The 26,251-nt window shown below is 51.0% G+C and overlaps 1 protein-coding gene across 1 annotated transcript in view; it reads right to left on the bottom strand.

The window, feature by feature from the left end:
• Positions 1-863: 863 nt before the first annotated feature.
• Positions 864-26,251, bottom strand: part of ZFHX2 (zinc finger homeobox 2) — a 38,888-nt gene continuing 13,500 nt past the window's right edge. The window contains 12 exon segments of the mRNA XM_026683062.2: positions 864-3,910; positions 4,489-6,963; positions 6,966-7,429; positions 7,431-7,929; positions 8,391-8,523; positions 9,197-9,397; positions 11,192-11,241; positions 14,753-14,984; positions 16,368-16,799; positions 16,802-16,836; positions 17,405-19,757; positions 19,760-19,859. Of these exon segments, the coding sequence (XP_026538847.2) occupies positions 3,075-3,910; positions 4,489-6,963; positions 6,966-7,429; positions 7,431-7,929; positions 8,391-8,523; positions 9,197-9,397; positions 11,192-11,241; positions 14,753-14,984; positions 16,368-16,799; positions 16,802-16,836; positions 17,405-19,757; positions 19,760-19,804 (7,755 nt within the window). The 5' untranslated portion in view covers positions 19,805-19,859 and the 3' untranslated portion in view covers positions 864-3,074.

The following is a 26,251-nucleotide window of genomic DNA, read 5'->3' as shown; positions in this document are numbered from 1 at the left end:
GAATGCAGCATTGCAGGCAAACTCTGCCCACGGTCAGGAGTTCGATCCTGATCGGCTCTAGGTCTTCCATCCTTCCAGGGTCAATAAAACAAGGACCTGGATTGTTGGGGGCAAGATGCTGACTCTGTAAACCAATTCGAGAGGGCTGTAAAGCACTCCATAATGCTTAATCATGGTCACGTGGCTGCAGGGCCACTACAACGGTCATAAAACGTGGGACCGGTTGGCACTATTTTCAGCACCATCCTAGTGTCAACTCGTAAAGCATTCCTGGCCTACTCTTGAGTTGCCATAGGCAGGAAGGGGGGTAGAGCTGATGGAGCAGCTCGGTTGCTGTGACCAGAAGCACATTCCACACATAACTTTCTCCAGATTGTATCCCAGGTTACCAGAGCCAGCCGCAGAGGCGTGTTTTCTACAGCCCGCTAAAGTGCTCCGTTGGAGAATGTGATTTATGACACGCCCTGGGAGGAGGGGGGGTGGAAACAGGGTCATAGGCAGGCAGTAAATTACGTGAGGCAGAGCCACCTGCACTTGGGAAAGTGCGGACATGTTGCTCCTAATAAATAATTGGATTTCTTTTGAAACCCTAACCCTGACGCTTAGCTTTCGCTAAACGAATGGTTATAATGCGAGGACTACCTGTATATCTGGAAATATTTCACAGGCCCCTCTTTTCGGAACAAAAACCAGGTGCACATTTAGATACTTAGAAGAAGAACTTAGAAACTTGGAAATTTGCAGACTGATCCGCCCAGCATCTTAAATGACGAAGTAAAACTAAAAGTCCCCAAATGTCTATTCGCCCCCTTATTTTTTGTATCTCAGTCACCTCGCATTTGATCTTTTCGTTTCCTACGAGATGTTTTTCTTTAATATAATTTTTATTTTCTTTTTTTAAGTCATTCCCCAACCTTCCCACCCCCTCACTTTAAATACACAACAGAAAGACAATTTTTCCCCCCAAGTCTAGGGTGAGATGAAGGAGAGTTGAGAATGGGGTGATGGATCAGCTGTTCTTCCATTCAGCTTTCCTTACCACCCCCTAGTTTGTTTGGTATCTGTGTAAGGGTGGCGGGTTTTAATTTTTGCGTCTCCTTCTTTAACCCACACGTTTACCATCTTCATCCAGTTCTCAAAATTCACGTCCATCTTTGTCAGCTGGAAGGGGAGTAGAAAATACGCCGTGATGGGAGGGAATCAAAAGATCGTCCCCTTCCAAAATAAGTGTTACAAAGGCAGGAAAGAACGTGGAGGGTTAATTTTTTTGTTTTTTTGTTTTGACTCCTTCATCTTATGTCTTTTTAAAACAAAACAAAAAATTATTTCCAGTTTGCTTTTTATGACTTTTTTTTTTTTGTTGGTGGATGTTCTCTCTCTCTTTCTCTCTCTCTCTCTCTCTCTCTCTCTTTTTTTTTTTTTTGGTTATTGTATAGAAGTTTTTTTAAGAGCTTTGGATTCCTAAAGAGGGTTTTTGTGTATTTTTTTCTTTTTTCATTTTTTGCAAGGTTTGTCAGCACACGGCACCTGGGACGGCATCTGCGTGTTTGACGAGAGTCAGTCAGTTGTTCAGTGTTCTTTCTCTCTCTCTCATTTTTTTTAAAATTATTTTCTTTTAAAGCCATCGGAGTTAGGTTTTTCGCGTCATTTCCCCGCGCTGAGACAGAACTCACGTCTATCAAGAGGAAAAAGACAGTTGAGGTTGTTGGGTTTTATTTGGTTCCCCAGGGCAGGAAAAGACCCAGCTGGGGGGTGGGAAAAAGAAAGAGGAGAGAGACGAGAGAAAAATAAAATAAAATAAAATTACGGGAAAGAGAAAACTCTCACCCTGTTTGGTTGCTGATCAAATCCATCAACAGTTCAGGAAGTTGTCCATCCGTCCTTGATGGTTTTAATATACAAAAATGGGCAGCGCATGCTTTTTTGAGGGTTGATGTTGGTTGGTGTGGGGAGACTGAATTTCTCACTTTGAATCCTTCCCCTGTCTTAAACTGCATGTCCTTGAGTTTATCTTTTGTTTTTTTATTTATTTTCCTTGTCCATTCTTTCTTTGCTTTTCGTTTTTGGCCTTTTTTTTTTTCTTTTTCAGTCGGTAACACAGTAAAAAGAGCGGAAGGTTAAGTGTTAAGAGAAGAAGGGGTGGAGGATGCGAGGTGTGTAAGTGTGTGTGTGTGTGTGTATGGGAGAGAGAGAGAGGAGACTTGTGAGTGTAGGATGGACGTCAAGATTGGCCAGAAACTGTCTTCAACGGGGGTGGGTGGAAGAGATCAGATAGATGGTAGCGCAGGTGGGTTGAAGGAGGGTTTGGGGCCACCTGCAATCAGGGGAACAGGAGTTATGGGACATGTGGGTGAAGAACTTTGGTACCCCAATATGAAGAGGGGTGACATAGTTTTGATATTATAAAGGGGGAGGGAAACTTCTCAGCATCATCAGAAGACATTAAAATTTAGGAGGCATCTTCTTGAGATGTTCCTGGCAGGTAGGAATGTGGTTGAAGATGCAGAGGGACCTGTCAGTAGCACAGGAGGCGGAAGACTCAGGACTACAGAAATAGTTGGGTAGGGGTTCTGGAGGAGGTCATGAGCTGCCAATCTCATTGGATCTGGCCACAGGATCTCGTGATCCGGGAGAGGGGTGGGGGGTGGGGAGGGAAAGGTAGGGCATTAGAATCAATGGGTTCTTAGGGAGATGCCTGAATGGGAGGAAGGGCAGAACCGCTCAGTGTGAAGAAAAGCTAGTAGAACATCTGCAACAGCCAGTGTTGAGTTGGGTACCCTCTAGAGAAGATGAAACTTGGTAAGGACCACCAAGGCTTCCACCAGTGGGACGGGGTTGCCGTTTGGCTCGACCTCTGGTTATTCTGTGGAAGCAGGGTAAAAATTGGGGTGGGGACTTGGGCCCTTGAAGTCAGCTGGCTGGCAGTGAGAAATGGGGGGAACCTGGGTCTGAAATGGACCTTGAAGCAGGACTGTTGGGTGGAAGCAGAGGGGTGGCCCTTGTGGGCGTCCACCCACCCACAGGTCTGTTCGCTAGTCAATCTCTCTCCATTGATGGCAGTACAGCATCCATCTCTATAAAGCTAGTAGTGTCGTAGAGGTAGCGTTACTTTTTGGATTGGAGTCCGAGTGAGGTAATTTGGATTCCTCTTTGGCAAACACCGATGCGGTTGCTGTGGTGGAGCTGGCCTTACGCCGGTGAGCGCTGGAGCGCAGGTGGGCTCCCAGCGCCTCCCGGCCATTCACGAGCACCTCGCAAGCCAGGCAGTGGTAGGTACACACGGGCACGCGCAGTGGAGGCGGCGGTGCCTGGCGCCCGAAGTAGCAGAGTGCGGCTTGATGGGCGACGGCTGGCCCCTCGCTCTCGAAGGCGGCCTTGCACTGGCGACAAAGGTACTGATGGGTCACGTCGACTGTAGAGATGCCGGGGGCCTCGGACACCTCAACGGGGGGCTCAGGTGTGGGTGTTGGGAGCAAAGGGGTGGGCAGCAGCCCCATAAGTGTCTGAGGTATGACGGGGTTCATGGGGAACAGCCCCTTCTTCATGCCGTAGAGCTGCTGAAAATAAGCCCCGGGCAGTTGCGCTCCGAAAAGAGAGGGGGCGGCTGCTGCTGCAGTAGCCGCTGCTGGCAACGGGAAGGGCAGGAACTGGCCTCCGAGCAGGGTCGGCACCGCAGCCTTCAACGTCTTGAGGTTCTTCAGCGTGGCAGTGGAGGACAAGGAGGATTCCTGGGCTGGATTTGAATTCGGTTCAGCCTGACTGTCACTGGGAGAGGTCTCGGGAGCGGGAGCAGGCTCAGTTAAGGGGCCAACCTGGCCAGATTCTGGTGGCAGATGCTGAGGTAAGGAGAGGCCTGGCTGGGAGGTGGCCAAAGGGGAGCTCAGGATCCCCGCAGAGGAAGCAGCCGTGCCTGTTCGGGTGGGAGAAAAAAAGAGAAATGAATCGAGGGGGGCTTCTGTCTCTTTGGGAAAGTGTATCCTTGCCAAACGCCTTCACCCTTTTCCCCCTGATTGAAATTGCAGAACCATTTTCCTGCCCTCCTCCAACCTTACCACTGTCTCCTCTGAAACGGGAGTCCATGTGCAGCCCTCGGTGCCGAAACGGAGAGGAGAGAATGGGAAATTCCTCGGTTCTCTGCATATCCTCCCCCCTCACAAAAAAAGAGCGAGGAGGTAAAGGAAGGAAGGAAGGTATGAAAATGAGGAGTCAGGAACCACAGAAGAAACTAGGAAGTAAGAATGCAGTTGACCAACCTTCCAGGTCAAACATGGACCTGAATTTAGAATGGATTTGGGAAATATCGGAGGACACTGTGGAACATCAGTGGTGTTCCTGGAAAAATCAAATGGGGCGTTCCTACGGCAGGGAGAATGTTATACAGTAAGCGTACAGTACAGTACGTTGTACTGCAAAGCATCCCATCGTGCAACTCAACCCCGAGGCTCCACAACTATCCCTGGATGGCCACCATTCTATAATCCCACTCACCTGGCACAAAAGGGGGCTTGGTCCCAAGAGAAGATGGCATGGCTGTAGGAGTCACCGGCACTCCCAGCCTGGTTGGGGAGGGTGCTCCTTTGTCCGACACCAGCTCGTAGCACTTGCTCTCGCTCTTGAGCTGGGATCTGATGGCCTCCTTTAGCCGAGCTAGGTGGCCGCGAGAAAAGAGGTGCCCACGGCAAGAGACGTAGAAATCGTACTTGACTTCACAGTAGCGGCATTCAGATTGAGCCTGAGCAGCGGAGGGGGCCTCATCACCGCCACTGGTCCCGCCGGAGGCAGCCTTGGCCTTTTTCTCTTTCGCCCGTGCATTCTGAAACCACACCTGAATCACTCTTTTGGGGAGTCCTATCTCCTCCCCCAGCACCTCGCACTCCTGCATGGTCGGAGTACGGTAGACCTCATAACATGCCTTCATGATCTTCAGCTGGACGCTGGACATCTGGGTACGATACCGTCTCTGCCCCAGAGAATCGTGATACTCTCCGCAACCTCCATCCATCATTCGATTCCTCTGGCCGCCAGAGAAGTCCAGGTCAGCCGAGGAGGAAGAGGAGGAAGAATCACTCAGCTCTCCTCCAGACAAGCTTCGGTCTTCGTGCTCCTTAGATAATTCTTCTTCGGTCATTTCTTCCTGGATTTGTGGTTCCATGACAACGTCTGGCTTATTTAGAAGGGGTTGGAGGTTAATCACAGAGAGGTTGGGTGTGAAGGATCCACCATAATGAACAGGGGTGTCCCGTGGTGGAGGGTTGAACTTTGGGAAAGTGTTAAGTTGTGCTGGTGGGGGCTTACTGGTTGGGGTGGTAGCACTGGTATTACACCGAAACTGGCCCTTTCGCTCACGGGCTCTTGTATTCTGGAACCACACCTGGACAACTCTCTTTTTCAGCCCAACTTCTTCGGAGATGCAGTCGAGCATTTTCCGGGTGGGGTTTGAGTCTTGCATGTACCAGCGGTAGAGAATCTCCAGTTGCTCGGGCAAAATGGTGGTACGCAGACGCTTGTCCCTGGGGGGTTCGTTATCTCCCCCAGCAACACTGGCTGTTTCACTTCCGGTGGGAGACAAGGTCCCATCTTCGTGTTTTCGCTTCTGTGCACGGGAAGGATCCGGTTGGACCAGGCGGTCGCCAAATGCCAAGGAAGTCATGTCAATGGGAGGTTGGGGACCTGCCGAAGGCAAAGGAGGACCAGCTGGCGGCTGATGACTAATGCGGTGGATATTGAGGAGGTCGCTGCTTGAGAATACAGCGGTGCACTGATCACAGGGATGGTTCTTGGAGGTATCTGGGGGTACAGAGGGGGTGGGCTGCTCTTCTTCCACGGGTTTGTCTCCAGCAGCATCCGTCTTCACATCCACACCAGGTCTCAAGATTTCTCGTTTCTCGTCCCCTTCCTCTTCCTCCTCCTGCTCCTCCTCCTCAGGCCCTTCATTCTCTTCCTCATCTCCTTCCACTTCATCCAGTTGATCATTGTAACACTTCTTTAGGTGGCGCACCAGCTCAAAGATGCAGCGGAAGGCCATCCGGCATTTTTTACAAGATGGCTGCACTGCGGCATTTCCGCTATTGCCCATGCTCGCTTCATTCCCGCCACTCTTTCGGGCTTTCTGGCGTGCGTTTTGGAACCAGACCACGATGACCCGGTTGGGCAGCCCCAAAAGGGCAGACAGACGCTCCACCTCGCCATCTTTGGGATAAGCGCTCGATTCAAAGAAGGACTGCAGAGCCTGAGATTGGAACTCGGTGAATTTGGTACGAGAGAAACGTCGGGTTGAAGGAAACCCCACGGGAAGATCCGGGACTCCCGACAATGTGCTCTTGCCTTCCTCTTCCTCCCCTCGAAACCAGAGAGACTTCAGACATTCGGGAGGTACACAAGAAGTCTCATTTTCTGGTGGGGGCACGACCACTGGCAAGGGTTGCATCAAAAATGGAGGACAGAGAGAGGGAATCTCCAGCGGCATGGATGATTGCGTCACAGTGGCAGTGGTGTTCTCCATGACGGCGGTGGTGATGGTTGAAACTGCTGCCGCCGGAGTAGTGGTGACCACAGTTGTCTCAATTGGGAGCACAGGCGGCGGCGGAGGATACATACTGTCGTAACTTTTCCGGAACTGTGCAGCGTAGCGATTGAGCGCCTCAAAGGGCAGGAACCGCCTGTGCACATGCTCCTCATGGGTTTTCAGGATGAGCATGTTGGAGAACTGTTTCCCACAAGTGCCGCATTGCAGCTTGCCCACGGGGGGACGCAGGGGCACAGTAGGTGGCACGGTGGCAGCTTGTTTACCCTCGTTGTACTGGATCACTAATTCAAAGCCGAAATTCTCCAGGAGGGCTTTGGCCGCTGTGCGAGAAACCTCACTCCCTGCTTGATTTCCCTCTACTTCTTCGCCTTCGGTCTCTTCGGCTGCCTCTGCCTTGGAGCTACTCGCGGTGGCTGTGGGGGCCACTTCTTCTTTGGGGGCAGGGTTGGAAGCAGAATAGGCGATGGGGTGGGCAGGGTCAGGGTTGGTGTGGCTAAAGCCAACTTGGGGGCCACCTTCAGATCATGTAAGTAAAAAGGGAGCAGCAGCTGTTGCTGTTGTTGCTGAAGTTTCAGAAGGGACTCCGGCACCAGAGGAAACGGGGGCAGCAGTGGTGGGGTGAAAAGGGGTGTAGGGAAGCGGGATAGTTCCGCCGTGGGCGGAGTGAGAAATGGCAGGGTGGGCACCTGAACGCAGCTGGGGGTCTCGCTTTCCAGACAGGTCTCGTTGGAGGGCTCCAGTTCAGTGGGGGACACGTCTGCCTTGCCCGCAGCTTCCATCTTGGCCACGCGGGAGCGAGTCTGGTGCAACACGGAGCGCATGTGGATCTCCAAGGTGGAACTCTGGTTGTAAGAGACCCGGCAAGTGGTACACTTGTAAGGTTTGTCCGAAGAGGGCTGGAGAGCCCGGGGGTGCCAGGTTCCCCCGAGAGGACACGGACGGGTCAGCCGAGGCCTTTTTCATCTTGTGGAGGTGGGACACCGAATTATAATGCACCAGCAGGATGTTCTTCTGAGTGAAGGACTCTTTGCAAACGGTGCACTTATAGGGACGGGCAGGGTCCAAGAATTTGTCCAAGGCGAAATTGGTGGCCTTGCGGTAGGACAGCGGGTGCCGGGAATCCGGATTAAGCAAGACGGGTGGAGAGGCCTCGGGAGGTTCCACGAGGACAGATGCTGGTGGCTGCTGCTCTTCGGGGACAATGTTTGGATGCAAAGGCTCGTCCTCTTCCGGCTCTTGAGGAGTGACAACCGGAGGGGGGAGGAGGAGGAGGAGGAGTGGGGGAGAGTCAGGAAGTGGCTTTTCCAGCTGCTCCTTAGGAGGTGGGGAGGCAGTGACAGAAGGTGGAGGCATTTCAGGGGAAAGTACCGGTGGTGAGGAGGCTTTCTCCTCTATGGCTGGTGCTGTTGAAAGGAGAAGGAAGAGAGGAAAGAGTTACAGGACTGTCAATATCCCTACAGAATTTCAGCTAGGGGTGAAGGCAGAAGGCTGGGAACCAGGAGACTGGGAGTTCTAGTTCCGTCTGAGGAATGAAAGCCAGCTGGGTGGCTTTGGGCCAATCAGCAGGGGACATTGAGTTCTAGTCCTGCCTCAGGCATAAAAGTGGCTGGGTGACTTTGAGCCAATCACCAGGGGACAGTGAGTTCTAGTCCCAGCTTAGACATGAAAGCCAGCTGGGTGACTGCACCAATCACCAGGAGACGGTGAGTTCTAGTCCTGCCTTAGGCATGGGTGACTTTGGGCCAATCACCAGGAGACATTGAGTTGTAGTTACAGGCATTAAAAGCAGCTGGGTGACTTTTTGTTCAATAGAACAGAACAGAACAGAACAAGTTGAAGAGAATAGAATTAATAAATCGTTTACCAATAAAGGGGCTTGGTGCATCCGGTCCGGCCGCTTGCTCTATGCCGAGAATCCCACCTGGTTTGGGTGGGTCAGGGGGGAGAGGGACCCCAGGAACAACCTTGGTGGCAAAGGTCATTTCAACCGTCGTGGCCTGAAGCGAAAACGGAGACAAAACAGAATTAAAAGGCAGTAAAACGTTCCCCATTAAGGCAGTTCTGCCTGTCTCATGCCCCCCCCATCCGTTACCCCAAATTCCCTCAGATCCCGTAAGACAGGCACCCATTCAACAGATTGAGCTTCTCCCCCTCGCCCCGGCTCAGCGGCAGAGAAATTTCCAGGAGCTGCTGGGGGGTTCGCAGGGGTTCGGGAGAGCCCCTAAGATTCTGTGCGGCTCAGAGAACCCCAAAATCCCACTCCTGGCTGGCCCCGCCCATCACCCCGCCCCTCCCAGGGGTCCCCACGTGGATGCAGGTAAGAGCAGGCCGCACACAGAGGCTCGGGGAGGGTGAAAAATGGGCCTCCCGGGAGTTCGGGAAGGCCGGAAATGAGCCTGGGAGTCTGTTTTCGCCCTCTCAGAGGGCCTGAGGAAAACCGTTGGAGCCCGAGGAGGGCAAAAACATCCCCCCCACATACACCATGTTGCAAAAGCTGACTAGGCCACGCCCACCATGGCCACGCCCACCCGGCAACTGGGCAGAGAACCCTTTGCTACAATTTTTGAGGCCCACCCCTGGAAATTTCCCCGACGGATTGAAGGGGTGGTTGGGAGCGGTTTAAGGTGTCCCCCTCCTCCCGGGGAGGGGCCCCGTGGCCCTTGCACCCACCACCACCAGCAGCTTCTCCACGCATTCGGGCACCACGTTGTGGACGTGGCTGAGATGGAAGTGGAGGTTGGCCCGGCCGACCAGCTGCTCCTGGCACAGCGGGCAGTGAAACTTGGGCTGCACGGCATGCTGGGAGATGGTGTGTGCCCGCACGGCTTCGGCCGATTGGTCGACGTAGTTGCAGTAGGGGCAGCAGAAGACCTGGGGTGGCAGGAGGAGATAGTGGAAGAATTAAAAAGGGGGATCAGAAGGAGTTAAAAATGAGAGAACCAGAACCCCGGAATGGGTTCAAACGGATCAGGACAGCCGCCCCCAAATGCAAGAATGGGGTTCGATTGGCACCTCTTTCCCAAGGTGCATCTGGAAGAGGGGCAAAAAAGTCAAGATGGTGGTGGCAACCAGGTCTGTTTTACGCGCACCAGACGTGCAACTCGAATGGCTTGCGGCAATCACCTTGTGCAGGGCGGGGGTCAGAAAACTTGGCAACTTGTTGGACTTCAACTCCCAGAATTCCAAAGGAAGGAAGGGAAGAAGGAAGGATGGAAAAGATAGAAGAGGAAGGAAGGAAGGGAAGAGAATAAAAGGGGAAGGAAGGAGAGAAATATAGAAGAGGAAGGAAGGAAGGAAAATTTAGAAGAAGGAAGGAAGGAAAGAAAAAGAAAAAAGGAATGAAAGGAGGAAGGAAGGAAGGAGAAAAAGAGAGAAGAGGAAGGCAGGAGGAGGGAGGAAGGGAGGAAAAGATAGACGAAGGAAGGAAGAGAAGAAAGAGAGGAAGGAAAGAGAAATATAGAAGTGGAAGAAAGGAAAAAATAGAAGGGGAAGGAACGAGGGAGGGAGGAAGGAAAGAAGGTAGAAGAGGAAGGAAGGAAAAAGGAAGGAAGGAAGGAGATGAAAGAGAAGAGGAAGGGAGGGGGAGGGAGGGAGGAAAAGGTAGAAAAGGAAGGAAGGAAAGAAAAATAAAAGAGGGAGGAAAAAGAAGAATATAGAAGAAAGGAAAAGATAGAAGAGAAAGGAAGAGAAAAGAGAAAGGAAGATAGATGCGGCAGGAAGGAGGGAAAAGATAGAAGGGGAAGGAGAGAAAAGAAGATAGAAGAGGAAGGAAAGAGGGAAGGAGGGAAGAAAAGAAGGAAGGACTTCTGGGTTATTCTTAATCCACCACCCAAGAAGCAGGGTTAAATTGGTCTTTTTGCCAAATTCGGAAATCCAATTAGACTTCTCTCAAACCCTCGCCGAGAGAAGAATTTGAACAAAAGCAAGAGAGCGAGGGAACAAAAGTGGGGAGGGGGGAATTCCAGCTCCCCACCTCGTTGGGTTTTGTTTAACCAACATGGAAGTCCCCCAAAAGAGCAAACCGGGGCCATCATCCACAGCCCTGCCTGGATCCTACACACACCCTAAGCCCACCCCCCGGGGGGGGGGTCTGTGAACCAGAGGGGCTTTCCAAAAAAACCCTTTTTTCCCCCCGATGGAGCTCCTGCTATTAAATCGGTATGAAACTCCAATCCGTCATTATCATTTGAAAAAAGAAAAAAAGGAGGAAAAGAGAGAGAGAAGAGAGAGAGAGAGAGGAAGGGAGGGAGGGAGAAGAAAAAAAAAAAAACCCGGATAGGTTGGCAGCCAAAGTGTAGCGGTCCCATTATTAACCTCCTCCGTTCACACTTGACTGCACACAATTGTCGTTGTGTGGGTGAATCATCTCTCCTCGCCTCCCCCCACCACCACCACCACCCTTCTGCCTCCGCTGACAACGCTAATTAATTTTGAGTTTTTAATTCAGACGTGGCGGACCTGTGCATTTGGGGGGTGGGGGCAGCAGCGGGGGAGGGGGCGGTTAAGACAAGGCAGCCTGAAATTCGGGTGGGAGGCAGGCGTGGGAGTGGGGTGACCGGAGGGAGGAGGAAATGGGGCTGAGTTCCTATGCTGTTCGGATGCCGCCGCCACCCCCCACCCCCCACCCTTTCCTTACAAAAATCTAAAAAAACTGGCCCAACTCACCGTAGTGTCCCCCACACTTCCAGATCCTGCTGCTTCGGTCTCATCGCAAACTGTTAGGGGGAAAAAAATCACATTTGGCCAATAAAGGATAGAGAGAGGGGGAGAGAGAGAGAGAGAGAGAAATAAATAAATCAAGGACCGAAGGAGTGGAGGGAAGGAAGGAAGGAAAGATAGAAGAGGAAGGAAGGAAGGAAGGAAAAAGGGGAACAAAGGGAAGAGGGAGAGGGAAGGCAGGAAAAAGGAAGGGAGGGAGGAAATGGAGTAGGGAGAAGGGAAGAGACAGGGAAGGAAAAATGGAAAGAAGGAAGGAAGAAGGAGGGTGGTGGGAAGGAAACGAGGAGGGAGGGAGGAAAGATAGAAGAGGAAGGAAGGAAATGGGGGGAGGGAGGGAGGAGGGAGGAAAAGAGAAGAAAGGGAAGGGAATAGGGAGGAGGGAAGGAAGGAAGGAAGGAAGGAAGGAAGGAAGGAAGGAAGGAAGGAAGGAAGGAAAAAAGAAAGGAAAAAGGAACACAGGGAAGAGGGAGGGAGGGAAGGAAAGAAAGAAAGGGAGGGAGAGAAAGGAGTAGGGAGAAAGGAGGAAAAGGAAGAAAGGGAAGAGGAAGGGAGGGAAAATGGAAGGAAGGAAGGAATAGAGAAAGCGGAAGGAAAGAAGGAAGGAAACCAAAGAGGAAAGAACGAAGGAAGAAAAGCTAGAAGAGGAAGGAAGGAAAGAAAGGAAGGAAATAGGAGGGGAAAGAAAGGGAGGGAGGGAGGGAGGAGGGAGGAAAGGGAAGAAAGGGAATAGGAAGGGAGGGAACGAAGGAAGAAAGAAAAAGGAACAAAGGGGAGAGGGAGGGAAGTAAAGAAAGAGAGGGAGGGAATGGGTTAGGGAAAAGGGAGGAAGGAAGGAAAAAGGAAGAAAGAAAGAGGGAGGGAGGAAAAAGAAAGAAAGAAAAAGAATGAAAGAAAGAAAGAAAGAAAGAAAGAAAGAAAGAAAGCCACTGCCTGAAGCTAGAAAAGTGGATGCTGGAGAGAGATTGGGGCATGTAATTCATTCTCCCTCTCTTCCTCCCTCCCCCTCTCTCTCTCACACACACACATACAGCTAGTCCTTGACTTACGACTGAATCCCAAATTCATCTTGCTAAGCGAGACATTGTCAGGTGAATTTTGTCCCATTCGGCAGCCTTTCTTGCCGCCGTTGTGGAGCAAGTCATTGCAGTGGTTAAGTTAGTCACACGGTCATTAAGTGAATCTGGGGAACTATTGACTTTGCCTGCCGGAAGGTCGCAAAAGGGGACGGCCCTGACCGTCATAAGTACAAGTCAGCTGCCAGGCGTTTGATCACGAAACCACGGGGACGCTGCGACAGTCGTAAGGGTGAAAAGCGGATATGCGTCATGGTTGTATCTTTGGGCAAAATTCACAAGGGCCTCACTTAGCAACAGAAATGTTGGGCTCCATTGTGGTCATAAATCGAGCACGATTGGCATTGGGTATGTGGCTTATGTAACTCAAGGAAGTTACTCACCAGATATCCATATCTGCTTTTCTTTTTCAGGTGTTAAGCTATCCGGAAGAGATTCTTCCTTCACTGGAGGTGAGGAGGAGGAGACGGGAAGAAAGGTAAACGGAAAAGGATGAGTTCTCCCAAACAGGAAGTCCTCGCCTTACAGCAGTTCACTTAGCGACCCTTCAGAGTTACAACCGCACTGAAAAAAGTGATTTGCGACTGTTTTTCAACCACTTACGACCATTTTTCACACCTACGACCGTTGCACATCCCCCGTGGTCATGTGATTTGCATTCGGATGCTTGACTAGTGACTCCTATTTATGACGGTCGTGGCGGCCCCCTTTTGCGACCGTCTTCAGAGCAAAGTCAAGGGGGAAGTGGATTCACTTAACAACGGTGTGATTAACAACTGCAGTGATTCGCTTAACCATGTTCCTCACTGAACAAGTACAGTGAGTGATTCACTGAACAACTGTTACTAATTTCACAACGGCAGGGAAATTTGCCTTCACAAACGTGGCAAGGGAAGTTGTCCACGGGGTAAACCTCGTGTAACCGATGTCTCGCTGAGCGACATAAATGCTGGGCTCTTTGCGGTTGTACGTCTAGGACTGCCTGCAGTGGATGGTTTTCTAAGGAGCTGGAAGTACCGTCTCCTCCATCTTCCCAACCTGGCAAGATAGGCGTTGTAACCTGACCTGCGTTTGTGCCCAACCGTTCTATGTTGACGAACTGACTTCCCTTCTATGTAAGCTAAGATGTCTCACGTTTTGTTACATCCAAGGGACCGGAAGACCAGAAACTCAAAAGGATGCCAAAAAAGAGGAGGAAGGAAAAGAGAGAGAGAGAGAGAGAGAGAGAAAGAGAGAGAGAATGGGAATTCCACCCTCCAGGCGGTGAAGAACCTGAATGACGCACAATCCAGGCCTTTATCCTCGTCAGCAACTAATTAAACTCTCAACCCGAGCAGGATCGTTAATATTGAACGGGGCTGGCCTCCCTGGCCGATAGACACGGCCTCGCTGCCATCGGCAACTCAATTAGCGCGGCTTGATACGCCCGCCGCGACGTGAAGACCCCCATTTCTCACTGACACGGGATGCGCGCGTTGTACGGCGCATTGGCAAGAATTCCTGCATCCCTAAACCCTCCTGGGGTCCCCCGTTTCCACTGCAGATGTAACCCGGAGGCCCCGCTGTTCTCTCCGTCCCATCCCTTGAGCTCTCGTGCAAAAAGTTGAAAGGCCTGGCCGGTTGAGCGACCCTTGGTCTGAGCTGTTGCCCCGCTTTCAATCATTCATTGCCCCCTGGCACCCCTTCCCCTCTATTCTTATTATTATTTTTTTAATCCCATCCTGCTGATCCCTATTGACTTTCCGGGCCAGGTAAGACGCGAGGTCAGGTGGATTGCAACCCATCAATCTGGGAAGACGGCCAATTGCCACTGCTCGGATAGGGTTCCCCGGTGTGGGAGGAGTGGGGAAGAAGGGTGGGTGGGTTGATAGGCAGCCTCAGCTGCGGGAGGGAGAAATATATATCTTTCCTTCCACCGCCCACCTCCCTTCCCCTTCCAACTTCTCCCCGGCTGTGGTCCGTACGTATCTCAGTCTCATTTCTCTTCTCCTTCATTCTTCCTGTAGGTTGCTAGGCAACCTCCCCCAGTATCTGTCATAATCCATTATGAAGCTGGATGTGTGTATGTGTGTATGTGCGGGTGTGCAACGAGAGGAGGAGGAGGGGGCTGGCAGGAGGAAGAACGGGAACGTACCTCACTCGGCGGCTCTGCACTCCCGACGTCGGCAGAGCGAGATGTGGAGTAAAACATTCAGCAGGCTTAAGAAATTGCACAGTGTTTGCTACCCCGAGGAAAGTCTCAATTCCTACTCACCCCCCAGGATCAAGAACGAGACCACTTCTGCAGATCTCTCCACGGTGTGGTTGTGGGTCCTTTCCTCCCCCCCTCCCCCCGCCCACATCAACCTCCCTAAAAATCAACATTTTACCCTGTTGGGACCTGGGGTAGTCCGTGGTGCCACCCCACCCATGAGCCAAGCGGCGGGGTGATTACCTGCAGCGCTGGCGGGTACAAAACAGACGTATCTTTCAAGGCCCAAAGTGCCTTCGCCATTCTGGAGTAGCTGGAGGCGCCACTGGCCATGAGCCTCACGGTGGTGGGGTGAGCGGAGGTGCTGGATCATGGCCAGGCGGCTGGGCGAATCGACATTACACAGGAGGCAGCGGAACTGCGCGGGTTCAGAGGTGGGTGGGGGTGCCGAGGCGGTCTCCATTTCCAGAAGCAACTAGGGGTGAAAGAAGAAACGGGGATTGCAGATTCGAAGAAGAGGAGAGGACACCCCTATGTCTTCCAGGTCAGCAATCAATTAGTGGTCCTTGGTCCCCTTGCGGGGCTACTGGTCTCTCTTCCCCCATGCCTTTCTCCATACGCCCTTGGTACTTAAACCTGCTTGTGGAGGCATCCATTGCACCTTTTCCTAGAATAATAGGGTCGAAAGGCACCTTGGAGGTCTTCTAGTCTAACCCCTCCACTCAACGAGGAGACCCTGGAGCCATTCCAGACAAAAGGCTGTCCAATATCTTCTTGAAAACCTCCAGTGATGGAGCACCCGCAACTTCTGGAGACAAGCAGTTCCACCGGTGAATTGTTCTCACCGTCGGGAAGTCACTCCTGGATGGGACCCCTCTTCAATGACCTCTTTTCCAAAGCCCCAGAAGGCGGGACGAGAAGCAACGGGTGGAAACTAATCAGAGAGCGAAGCAACCTGGAATTAAGGAGAAAGTTCCTAACGGTGAGGACAGTTAACCCGTGGAACAGATGGTGGGTCCTTCAAAACTGAAGCTTGGACAACCTTATCTGGAATGGTATAAGGGTCTCCTGGTTGAGCAGGGAGTTGGACTAGAAGACCTCTAAGGTCCCTTCTAACTATGTTATTCTTTCGTCTTCCACCTGTTATTTCCTTGTCCTGCCTTCAGGTGCTTTGGAGAATAGCTTGACTCCCTCTTCTTTGGGGCAGCCCCTCAAATATTGGGGCACTGCTGTCATGTCTCTCCTAGTCCTTCTTTTCATTAGACTAGACACACCCAGTTCTTGCAACCGTTCTTCATATGTTTTGGCCTCCAGTCCCTTTATCATCTTGGTTGCTCTTCTCTGCACCTTTTTTGTTTTTTGGGGGGGGGCATTTCCAGTTCAACCTAATTAATGTCCTTTGGGGGGACATCTGCTGCATCCCTTTTCAGTAATACTTGTGCAGGCAGTTCTCAACTTACAACCATTCATTCAGTGATGCTTCGAAGTTACAACAGCACTGAAAAAAAATGACTTTTTTTCACACCAATGATTGACTGTTGCTGCGTCCCCACGATCACGTGATCAAAATTCAGAACCTGGGTCCCTGACTCGTATTTCTGATGGTTGCTGGGATCACGTGATCCCCTTTTGAGACCTTCCGACAAGTAAAGTCAACGGGGAAACCAGATTCAACAATGGTGCTACTAATTTGTTGTTAACCAAGGTGGTGGAAAGAAAAACCGGGCAAAACTCAGCGTCTGTCTCCACGGAGCAACATAAATTTGGAGCTCCACCGTGGCCTTAAGTCGAGGGCTACCTGTACTGAATATTATTCTCAATTCTGGTTTTTGATGCATCCTTCCCACAAATTTGGTACCTTATAACCTTGCAGAGCTTCCTGGTGGCCGGTGCCGGCAACGTGAAGCTGGATTTTTTCCTTGCTGTTGGTCTCGTATTCACACAGGTTGCAGTGAAGATGTAGAGGCGGTCCCAGGGGCAGCTCCACCCCCAGGTGGGCGACCAAGCTGCCCCCTTCCCGCAGGTGAGCGGCCAGCTGGTACTTCAAAGCATGCTTGTCGGTCTTCAGGTGAAGCTGGAAGTTGGCTTTCAGTTGGGTGCCGTAAGCGCAGAGCCGACAACGGTGCAAGTCACCGGAGATTTCCTTCCATTCCACCTCCGGCAGGGAGCGCGGGATGGAAGCGTGCCGCAGGAGGCTATCCAGACTGTCGGTGCTGAAGACTTGGCACACCAGACAGCTGAACAATCTCTGCGGGGTCAGCAGGTCAGGTCCAGACTGGGCTGGTGGCGAGGAGGGGGAGCGGGTTCAGGAGAGAGAGAGGCGGGGGCTGCGGAGGCGAGAAATAAAGTGAGTGCGTGAATTTCGTGTACCCATAGGTCAGCGTTTCCCAACTGCAGGAACATTTAAGAAGTGTGGACTTCAACTGGGAGCCAAAGTCCACACTTCTGGGAAACACTACTATGAAGGAATGGGAATTATGGCTCAGTGGTTAAAATGCAGTATTGGCAGGCTAACTCTGCCCATTGTCAGCTGTTCAAACCTGACTGGCTTGAGGTTGACAGCCTTCCATCCTTCCAAGGTCGGTAAAATGAGGACCCAGATTGTTGGGGGCAATAGGCTGACTCTTGAGCGGTATATGAGTGCTAAACTAACTAAAGAATTGACGTTGGTACCACAACATGGAGAAGAAACACAATGGTGCACAAGACATAACCATGGATGTAAGAGAGAGAGAGGGGGGGACAAATCAATACGCCAAGGGAGATCTTGAAGAAATGGTGGACCATGGATAGATGAAGAACAACAACAGGACAGGGAACACAGTCAAGCTTGGAGTCCTTGTAGGCAGGACCTAGAGGTTCATACGGACACCAAGAATGGAAAGTCTCTCTTACCTGTCCCCAAGGTAGCCATCTTCCGCCCCGCTGCGCTGAGATGTTGGAAGCCTCCGTTGATCAAGAGTTGGGGTTGTTCCATGGGCTTGTCTGCCCGCAGAGGCGGGTTGCTCCCCGCATGGACCTGGTGGGGATGTGAGTGGTGGGCATGGCTTAGAGCCTGTGCTCCATAGAACGGGAAGAGGTCAGGCTGAGCCTTGCCTCCTGAAGGGGTCTGCGGTTGTCCCAGAAGCCCCGGCAAGGTCAGTGGCAGCCCTTGATGGAGCAACAGCATGTTCTGCATGTGCTTCTCAGATGTCATGTGGATCCGTAAGTTACGGGAGATGTTGGTCTCGTAACTGCACACTTTGCATTGCCAGGACGACTTGCCCTTCGACTCCTTCTCCTCAGGGGAGGATGGGGAAGGTGCCACAGGGGGAGGCACTGGTGGCCCACTTCCTCCCGTAGCCTGATAGCCTTGTAGGTTGGCCAGGTGTTTATCAGACTGCATGTGGATGCTGAGGTTGCCCTTAGTAGTGGTGGAGTAATTGCAGGCCTCACAACGGTAGGGTTTGTAACCACAGTTGTAGCTCTCACCACGGGCCAGGCGTGGATGGGGACCACCCGTGCTACAGTAGGCGCAGTGGCTGTTGTTCTCTGGGTGTTTCTCCTTCATGTGGACGTCCAGGGTCTGCTGGTACTTATAATGCCAGTTGCATTTGGGACATTTGAGCGTCTTGCAGGAGTTGCGCGAGTGCAGCAGTGACATGTGGCCTGACAGAGTCAATCCCGAGTATGCCATCGCTGTAAAATCTTCCCCGAAGCTAAGTGAGGCTCCTCCGACAACATTGTGGCCGTTGTTCCCAAGTCCGTTGTTGACCTCAAACCCGGCCGTCATTGCTTCGTTGGCTGTCCCTACACTGCTCAAGCTGTCCGCCAAGTCAGTGGCACTGATGTCATGGGCCGGCTGGTGAGAATCATTGGGAATGCTGTCGGCTTTGGGAATGGACTCAGCCCTGGTTTCAGCCGCTAGGTCCACACAAGGGACCTCATGCATTAGTCTTTCCTTCAGGATCTTGTGGTTGGTCTTCTCCTTGTTGACATCTTCCTGGGGTGGCCCTGTATAGTCAGAATTTGGGGCATTGGTCAGTGGTGTCTCTGAGCGAGAGGTGTTAGCAGCCAAGGGTGCGCTTGATGTATCTGGTGAACTTTGGTCTGGAAGCAGTTCCTTCTCTTCCTTCTTTTCATCCACTTGTGCCACCTCCTCCTCCTCCTCTTCCTCCTCCTTTTCCTCTTCTGGTTTCTCCTCCATGGAACCATTTGCCCAGTGCGTGCCGCCGACCCTTGAATCTTTGGTATCTGATGGCTCGCATCGTCTTTCTGGGCTTCTTGTCTCGTTCTCATTTTCCTCCTCCTCCTCCTCTTCTTCTTCTTCTTCTTCCTCCTCCTCCTCCTCCTCTTTTACATTCACCCATCTGCTACACATTCTGGCATTGAGGTCTGCCTCGGTGGTGGGGTTATTTGGTTCTAGGAAGCCAAGGTCGGTGCCCTGGAACACAGCCGAAGCCCCTCCATCCAAGGCCTGGCATTTCTCATTGCAGAGCTGCACGCCGTGCTCTGTACGGGCATGAGACACCAAGGTGCGGCCCTGGTTGAACGAGAGGCGGCATGTCAGGCAGAGCCACACGGGACCTCCTGGCATCACCTTGTCTCGGCCACGAGTGGCTTCCTCATTCTCCATGGGGGCGGTGGGGGCATCTTTGGATTTGGTGGTAGCGTTTTTGGCAGGCGTATTTTGAGCTGGGGCCCCGGCCAGTCGGTAACTGTAGAAGGCGCCTTGAGGAGTCACCTCGCCTGGCGCTGAGGTATTCTGGGACATTTGGTCAACAGACATAAAGCCTTGGTTAGGACCTCCACTGTCCTGAATGTGGAGAATGGACACTTGAGGAGTGGAGCTGACGGGGGAGCCCTTTGGTAAGAGAACGTGGCCGCTGGCGAGGAGGTACGCCGAACCGTCAGCGGCAAAGAAAAGCTGGGCCTCGCGCCCACCGTCCTCATCTCTGTGGTCTTCCAGCTGGACCCCATCTTCAGCCAGCGGCAGGCCTAGAGGGAAAGGGGAAGGATTTGGCAAGGACTGGCTGGGGTCCGCTTGGAGCTGTGGGGTAGATGAGACGGCGGCAGGGAACTTGGCCAAGCTGAGTGCGGCGGCTTGGGTACTGGCGCAGGGTCTCATGATATCATCGGGACGGGGCGAGGGGGAAGGGGAGGGGTCCCATAGGGGTTCTTTGGTGGGCGGCAAGGCAGGAGAGCCCTGAGCAGGCCGAACCACGGCCCGGTCATCCTGTCCGTCTGCCGGGGGACAGCAGCGGAAGAGTGGGAGGAGGAGGAGGAGGAGGAGGAGGAGTTAGAGGAAGCATCCATGGTGGTGCAGGCGGGAGGAGCACAGAGGGATCATCTCAGCACAGGAGCCAAAACCCTGCAGGAAAAACAAGAGAAGACAAACACATGTAAATCCCACCTTACCGCAAGAGGACAAATGGGTCCACTAACTAACGTTTAGCGTTCTGGCTAATGTGGCTATCAATCTGTCCACGGATTGTAGTAATCTTAGGAAGGGTTACAGATGATTCTCAAATTACAACTATTCGTTTTGTGACCTTCCAAAGCAGTGGCTCGGTGGCTAATACACCGAGCTTGTCAATCAGAAAGGTCGGCAGTTTGGCGGTTCGAATCCCTAGCGCCGCGTGACGGAGTGAGCTCCCGTTACTTGTCCCAACTTCTGCCAACCTAGCAGTTCGAAAGCACGTAAAAAAGGCAAGTAGAAAAATAGGGACCGCTTTTTGGTGGGAAGGGAACAGCCTCCCGTGCGCCTTCAGCGTTTAGTCATGCCAGCCACATGACTATGGAGACGTCTTCGGACAGCGCTGGCTCTTCAGCTTTGAAACGGAGATGAGCACCGTCCTCGAGAGCTGGAAGCAACTAGCATGTATGTGCGAGGGGAACCTTTAAAGTTACAACGGCCCCGAAAAAAAGGGATTAGGGCCGTTTTTCACACATACGACCATTGCAACATTCCCCACCATCACATGATCAAAATTCAGATGCTTGGCAACCAACTCGTATTTATGACGGTTGCAGGGTCCCAGGCTCAAGTGGATCCCCTTTTGTGACTTTCTCACAAGCAAAGTCAACAAGGAAGCCAAATTCACCGAACAACTGTGCGCCTAACTTAACACCCACGCTGATTCGCTTAATGACCGTGGCAAGGTTGTAAAATCAAACAGAGCTTACATCACGACCTTCGCGGCATCCCCATGCTCATGTGATTAAAATTGAGACACTTGGCAACCAGTTCATATTTATGACAGTCACAGCGTCCCGGGGTCATATGATCCCCTTTTGCGACCTTCTCACAAGCGAACTCCATAGGAAAATTCGGATTCACTTAACAACCAGGATACTAATTCAACAATTGATTGTACTGATTCACTTAACAAGAGTTTGTAAAATCAGACATGGTTCACATCCCAACTATATATCTTAACGATGGTTTTTCTGGTAGCAATTGTGGTCGTACGTCAAGGACTGACTCTATGGGGGAAAGCTGTTGCTTATGAAAAGAGATTTGCAATGCAAAATTAACAACATGTTGTCGACTGATCAGATGGCGATGCATTGTTGAACAGGTGTGAGTGCCACACAATATATTTTTTGATTGTCTCCCAGGTGTTCAGAACCGTGTATTTTCAATCACATGCACGGTTTCTTATCTCAACAGGTGGTCCTCAACTTACAACAGTTCTCTTAGTGACCGTTCAAACTTACAACGGCAATGAAAAATGGGACTTATGGCCATTTTTCACTCGTATGACCATTGCAGCTTCCCATGAACACGTGATCAAAATTCAGGCGCTTGGCAACTGACTCATAGTTATGACGGTCGCAGTGTCCCGGGGTCACACGATCCCCTTTTGCGACCTTCTGACAAGCCAAAGTCAAGGGGGAAGCCAGATTCACTTAACAACTGTTGTTATTTGCGTAACGGCAATGATTCGCTTAGCAACTGTGGCAAGGTTGTAAAATAAGGACACAGCTTACAGCACGACCGCCTTGCTTAATGGTGGATTTTGCAGTACAGGCAGTCCTCGACCTACAACAGTTCATTTAGTGACGATTCAAAGTTACAGCAGCACTAAAACAGGACTTATGACCGTTTTCACACACTAACGACGGTTGCAGCATCCCCATGGTCACATGATCAAAATTCAGATGCTTCAGACTCCTATTTATGACGGTCGTAGTGTCCTGGGGTTGTGTGATCCCCTTTTGCAACCTCCTGACAAGCCAAGTCGGTGGGGAAAGCCAGATTCGCTTAACAACCGGGTTACTATCTTATTGACTGCAGTGATTCGCTTAACAACATTGGCAAGAAAGGCTGTAAAATGGAGCAAAACTCACAATAACTGTCTCACTTAGTAACATAAATTTTGGGCTCATTTGTGGTTGCAGGTTGAGGGCTACCTGTACTTTACTGCTTTTTATAAAGCGATAAAATTAATATTGAGCAGAATTCGATTCGGTCTACCATGACAGTCCTAGTTTCTCCTGGGACTGGTTAGTAACCCCGTTGTTAAGTGAATCTCGCTCCTGCATTGACTTTGCTTGTCAGATGGTCACAAAACGGGATCACACATCCCCAGGACACGGCAACCATCATCAATACGAACTAGTTGCCAGGTGTCCGAACGCGGCAACGGTCGTAACTGTGAAAAAAAGTTCACAATTCCCTTTTTCCAGTGCTGTTGTAACTTCCAATGGCCAGTAGACAAAATGTTGTAAATCTAGGACTGCCTGTAGAGCTAAAATTCTTTCCGTTTTTATCGGTGGGCCTAAAAAAATACCGTAAAAACATTTAATCAACACAGAGCAGTGAAGAACCAGCCTGAGTTTTCTCCTCAGTGTTGTGGCCTCCATTTTGACTTTTTTGACCTAACCAGTGTATAACTCGTTTCTCTTTGCTTTTTTCTTCTTTTTTTCTGTAATTCTTCACTTTCAAAGGCAAATTTTTAGAAGCTGTGGAGATGGATGTCTCGTTGTTTTGAAAATTGGGGTGGGGGGTGGTCCTTTTTTCCACTCCGTCTCCTGGTGTTTGTCCGATAATGCAAGTGGTATTCAAAGCGATTTCCCTCGATACAGCTGATTGTTTCCCTGTCACTAAGCGGCTCGCTGACTGGCGATTGCGAAAATTGCTCTTAATCTAGCTGTCCATCAACACCAGAGTTTCCCCTCTCCTAAAAACAATATGATCCAGCAATTCAGCGTCAGATATTTCTATTTTCTTGTGAGATTTGGGTTATTTTCACACAACATCCTGAGGTGAATTACTTCAATGTCGGGACGGGACATCCTCCCAAAACAAATGCTCAGCTGCAAAAGAACTCAGATGAAAATCAAATTCTCCTCTGAATCTCTATCTTTTACAGATAGAGATAGTCCTCGACTTATGACCCTGATGGAGCTCAACATTTCTGTTGTTAAGGGAGACATGAGTTTTGTCTCATTTTATGACCTTTATTGCCACAGTTGTCAAGTCGATCGCTGCAGGTCATAAGGTCATATAAGTAAGTGACCTGGCTGTTAAGCGAATCGGGCTTCCCAAATGGACTTTACTGGCCCAAAAGTCATAAAAAGGGGAGCACAGGACTTTGGGTCACAGCAACGGTTGTAAGTATGAAGCGGTTGCCAAGCATCTACATTTTTATTGTGCAATGCTACGAAGGTTACAATGGTGAAAACTGGTCCCAAATCGTTTTTTCCCCTCAGTGCCATTATAACTTTGAATGGTCCCTAAATGAACTGCTATAGTCCTCGGCTTACAACAATTTGTTTAGCAACCGTCTAAAGTTACACCAGCAGTTTTAAAAAATGAGATTTAGGACCGATCTTCACACTTAACGTCCGTTGCACCATCCCCATGGGGTCATGTGATTCAGACGCTTGGCAACTGACTCGTATTTATGACAATTGAAGTATCCCGGGCCTGGGTTGTGTGATCACTGTCTCTCAACTTCCCAGCAAATGAAGTCCATGGGAGAAGCCCGATCATTTAATGACCGATTCACTTAACACCTGCAGTGATTAACAAGGCCGAGGAAGGCCGCCCAATGCTTAGTGACCATCTTGCTTAGTGACAGAAATGTTGGGCTCCTTTGAGTTTGGTTAAATGCAGGTAGTCCTCGCCTTACTACCACAATTGAGCCCAAGATTTCTGTTATTAAGTGAGACATTTGTTAAGTCATTTGTTAAGGGAGTGTTGCCCCATTTTACAAAGTTTCTTGCCAAAGTTGTTAAGTGAATCACTGCAGTTGTTAAGTCAGCAACCCCGTTGTTTGACTTTGCTGGTCAAAATGTCACTAAAGACACACACACACACACACACATACACACACACACACAGCCACAGCAATGGTCATAAATATGAATCAGTTACCAAGCCTCTGAATTTTGCGATCACACGATCATGGGGTTGTGACTGAAAAATGGACATAAGTCACTTTTTCCAGTGTGGTCGTAACTTTTGAACAGTCACTAAATGACCGCATGAAGGTATTCTACCTCTAATAATGCCCACCCGTTGAATTGCCCAAAAAGGTGAATTTCCAAGAGATGCCAAATTCCTGGGATTCTCCAGCATTGCAAAAGCTGGTTTATTATAAATGATGGTTTTAACAACTCGGCTAAACCAAAGGATTTTAAATTGGATCCTTCCTATACTTGTTTAACATTGTCTCAATTTCGCTCTGGGTGCTAAAAAAATGTTTTTGTACATGGCCATTTTCTGACACACACACACACCCAAATCCCCAGGGCTGGGAACTAAAGTGGGGTGATTTAAGGAAAGACCCTTGCAACCTGCCCTGGGCCAGGGCCTCAACTCATTTTTAGCAGATGGAGGAGATCCATCAACATGCCTGCGGACTCCATAACCCAGCAGCCTCAGCCCTCTAGGTGGAGGGGTGGTCCTTATGCAATCTGAGGGGAGGTTCTCAATACTGCAAAGAGCTCACCCCCCCTTTTGCTTAAACTAGTCACATCCTCTCCTGCAAAGCTCTTAAAGCCCCCAACCCTTTTCGCATCACACTCTTAAAAATAGATTTATTTTCTTTTAAAAGACCTTATGAAATCCATCTCTCCTTTTTCTGTTCATTCCTCCACTTGGTAGAGGGAGGAGGAAGAACTTGGGGAGCGGGGGAGGGCAGCAAATTGGGCCCTCTTCCTCTTTCCTCGCCCCCTCCCCCTTTCCCCCTCCCCCACCTCTGTGCTGGCTTCTTCCCTCCCCTTCCGCAGGATGGTTAGTCGATGCAAATTGTCTCATTAAGGAGAAAAGGAGGCGGGAGCCGTAATTAGAGGGCTGCTGCATATTTATTGCAGGCATACAAAGGTTGGGGGGGAGGTGCGCGCGTGGAAGGGGGCTCGCGGGCACGCGCGTGTGTGCAGGAGACGGAGGCGGGGAGGGCGAGAGGAGGATGGAGAGAGAGAGAAGGAGGATGGAGGGAGAAAGAAAAAGAGGATGGGTAAAGAGAAAAGGGGAGGAAGCGAGTGGGGAAGAAAGGGGATAAGAAGATAGACACACGCGGGGGGTGTGTGCACGCGCGTTTCTGGATCTCGCTTCCCGCGCGTGAAAAGGCCACGTGCAAAGGGAAAGATGTTGGGGAAAGGAGACGGGGAGAGGGGAAACACGCGCGAAACAAGTGGCGAAGAACTCAGGTGCCTTATTTAGACGGACGTGCATGGAACGTAATGCGCCTTGAGAAGAGGCAAGCGTGCATATTCACGGGTAGGCGACCTAGGCACTATGCACACGCGCGCGTGCAACCTCTGCAACGCTTTGCACGCGTGTGCAGCAAACTTGCATGCACTGTATGGCAGCTATGCGCGCCATATGCGTTAAACATGCGTGCGTTGTATTCGTGTCTATAACACTAGGCCCGCTATGCATCCATCCATACGTGTATGCACCATGTGAGGGATGTATGCACGCGTGCACTATTAATGCGTGCAAGCGCGCACGGTTTGCGCGCTATATATGCATGCTATATACATATACATATACTCATACTCCGTAGGCACAGCATACATGCAGTATATATGCATGGATGCTCTGAAGGCATGCTATGTACGCACGCGTACATTATGCACGCTATGCGGCCGTGCATGCATCCCGTGGACACTATACATGCCTGCACGCACCGTGCCCACATGGAGACACACTCGGAAGGGGTACCAAGCAGGCGCTGGCTGAGCCGCGGGCGCCTCGGGTGCATGTGTGTGTGGGATGGGCCGCGTATTCCTGGGCGAAGGAGGAAGAGGAAGGACAAAGCGCGGGGGTGACCGAGAGATGGGGAAAGGCGAGGTCCGGGGCTGGCCGTTGCAACAAAAGAGGAACAGAAAAAGAAGGAAGGAGAGAGTGAGGGAGAAAGAACAAGAAGGGAGAGAGAGAAAGAAGGAAGGAAGGAGAGAGAGGGGAGAAAGAAAAGGGAGGAAAAAGGGAGAGAGAGAAAGAAGGAGAGGGAGAAAGAAAAAGGGGAGAGAAAGAAAGGAGAGGATGAAAGAAAAAGGGAGAGAGAGAGAAAGAGAGAAAGGAGGAGAGAGGGAGAAAGAAAAAGGAGAGAAAGGAAAGAGACAAACAGACTTTATTTGAGGGGAGGCAGAGAGGAAGGAAGGGGCAACCAAGCCCATGTGGCGTGCCGGCAGGTCGGGCGGGGGCTGCAGCAGGGGAGGGAGGGAGAGAGAAAGGGGGGGTCCTCCGGCAGGGCGATTAACGGGGAGATTAATGTCGCGGGGTGACAGGGAGGCAGCGCGAGTCAA

This window comes from Notechis scutatus, chromosome Z, assembly GCF_049901735.1.
Source record: "Notechis scutatus isolate UNSWTSFEM ecotype Mainland chromosome Z, rNotScu1.2, whole genome shotgun sequence".
In the NCBI taxonomy this organism is placed as follows: domain Eukaryota; kingdom Metazoa; phylum Chordata; class Lepidosauria; order Squamata; family Elapidae; genus Notechis; species Notechis scutatus.
The sequence above is the reverse complement of the archived record's forward strand: the minus strand, read 5'-3'. Positions and strand labels throughout refer to the sequence as shown.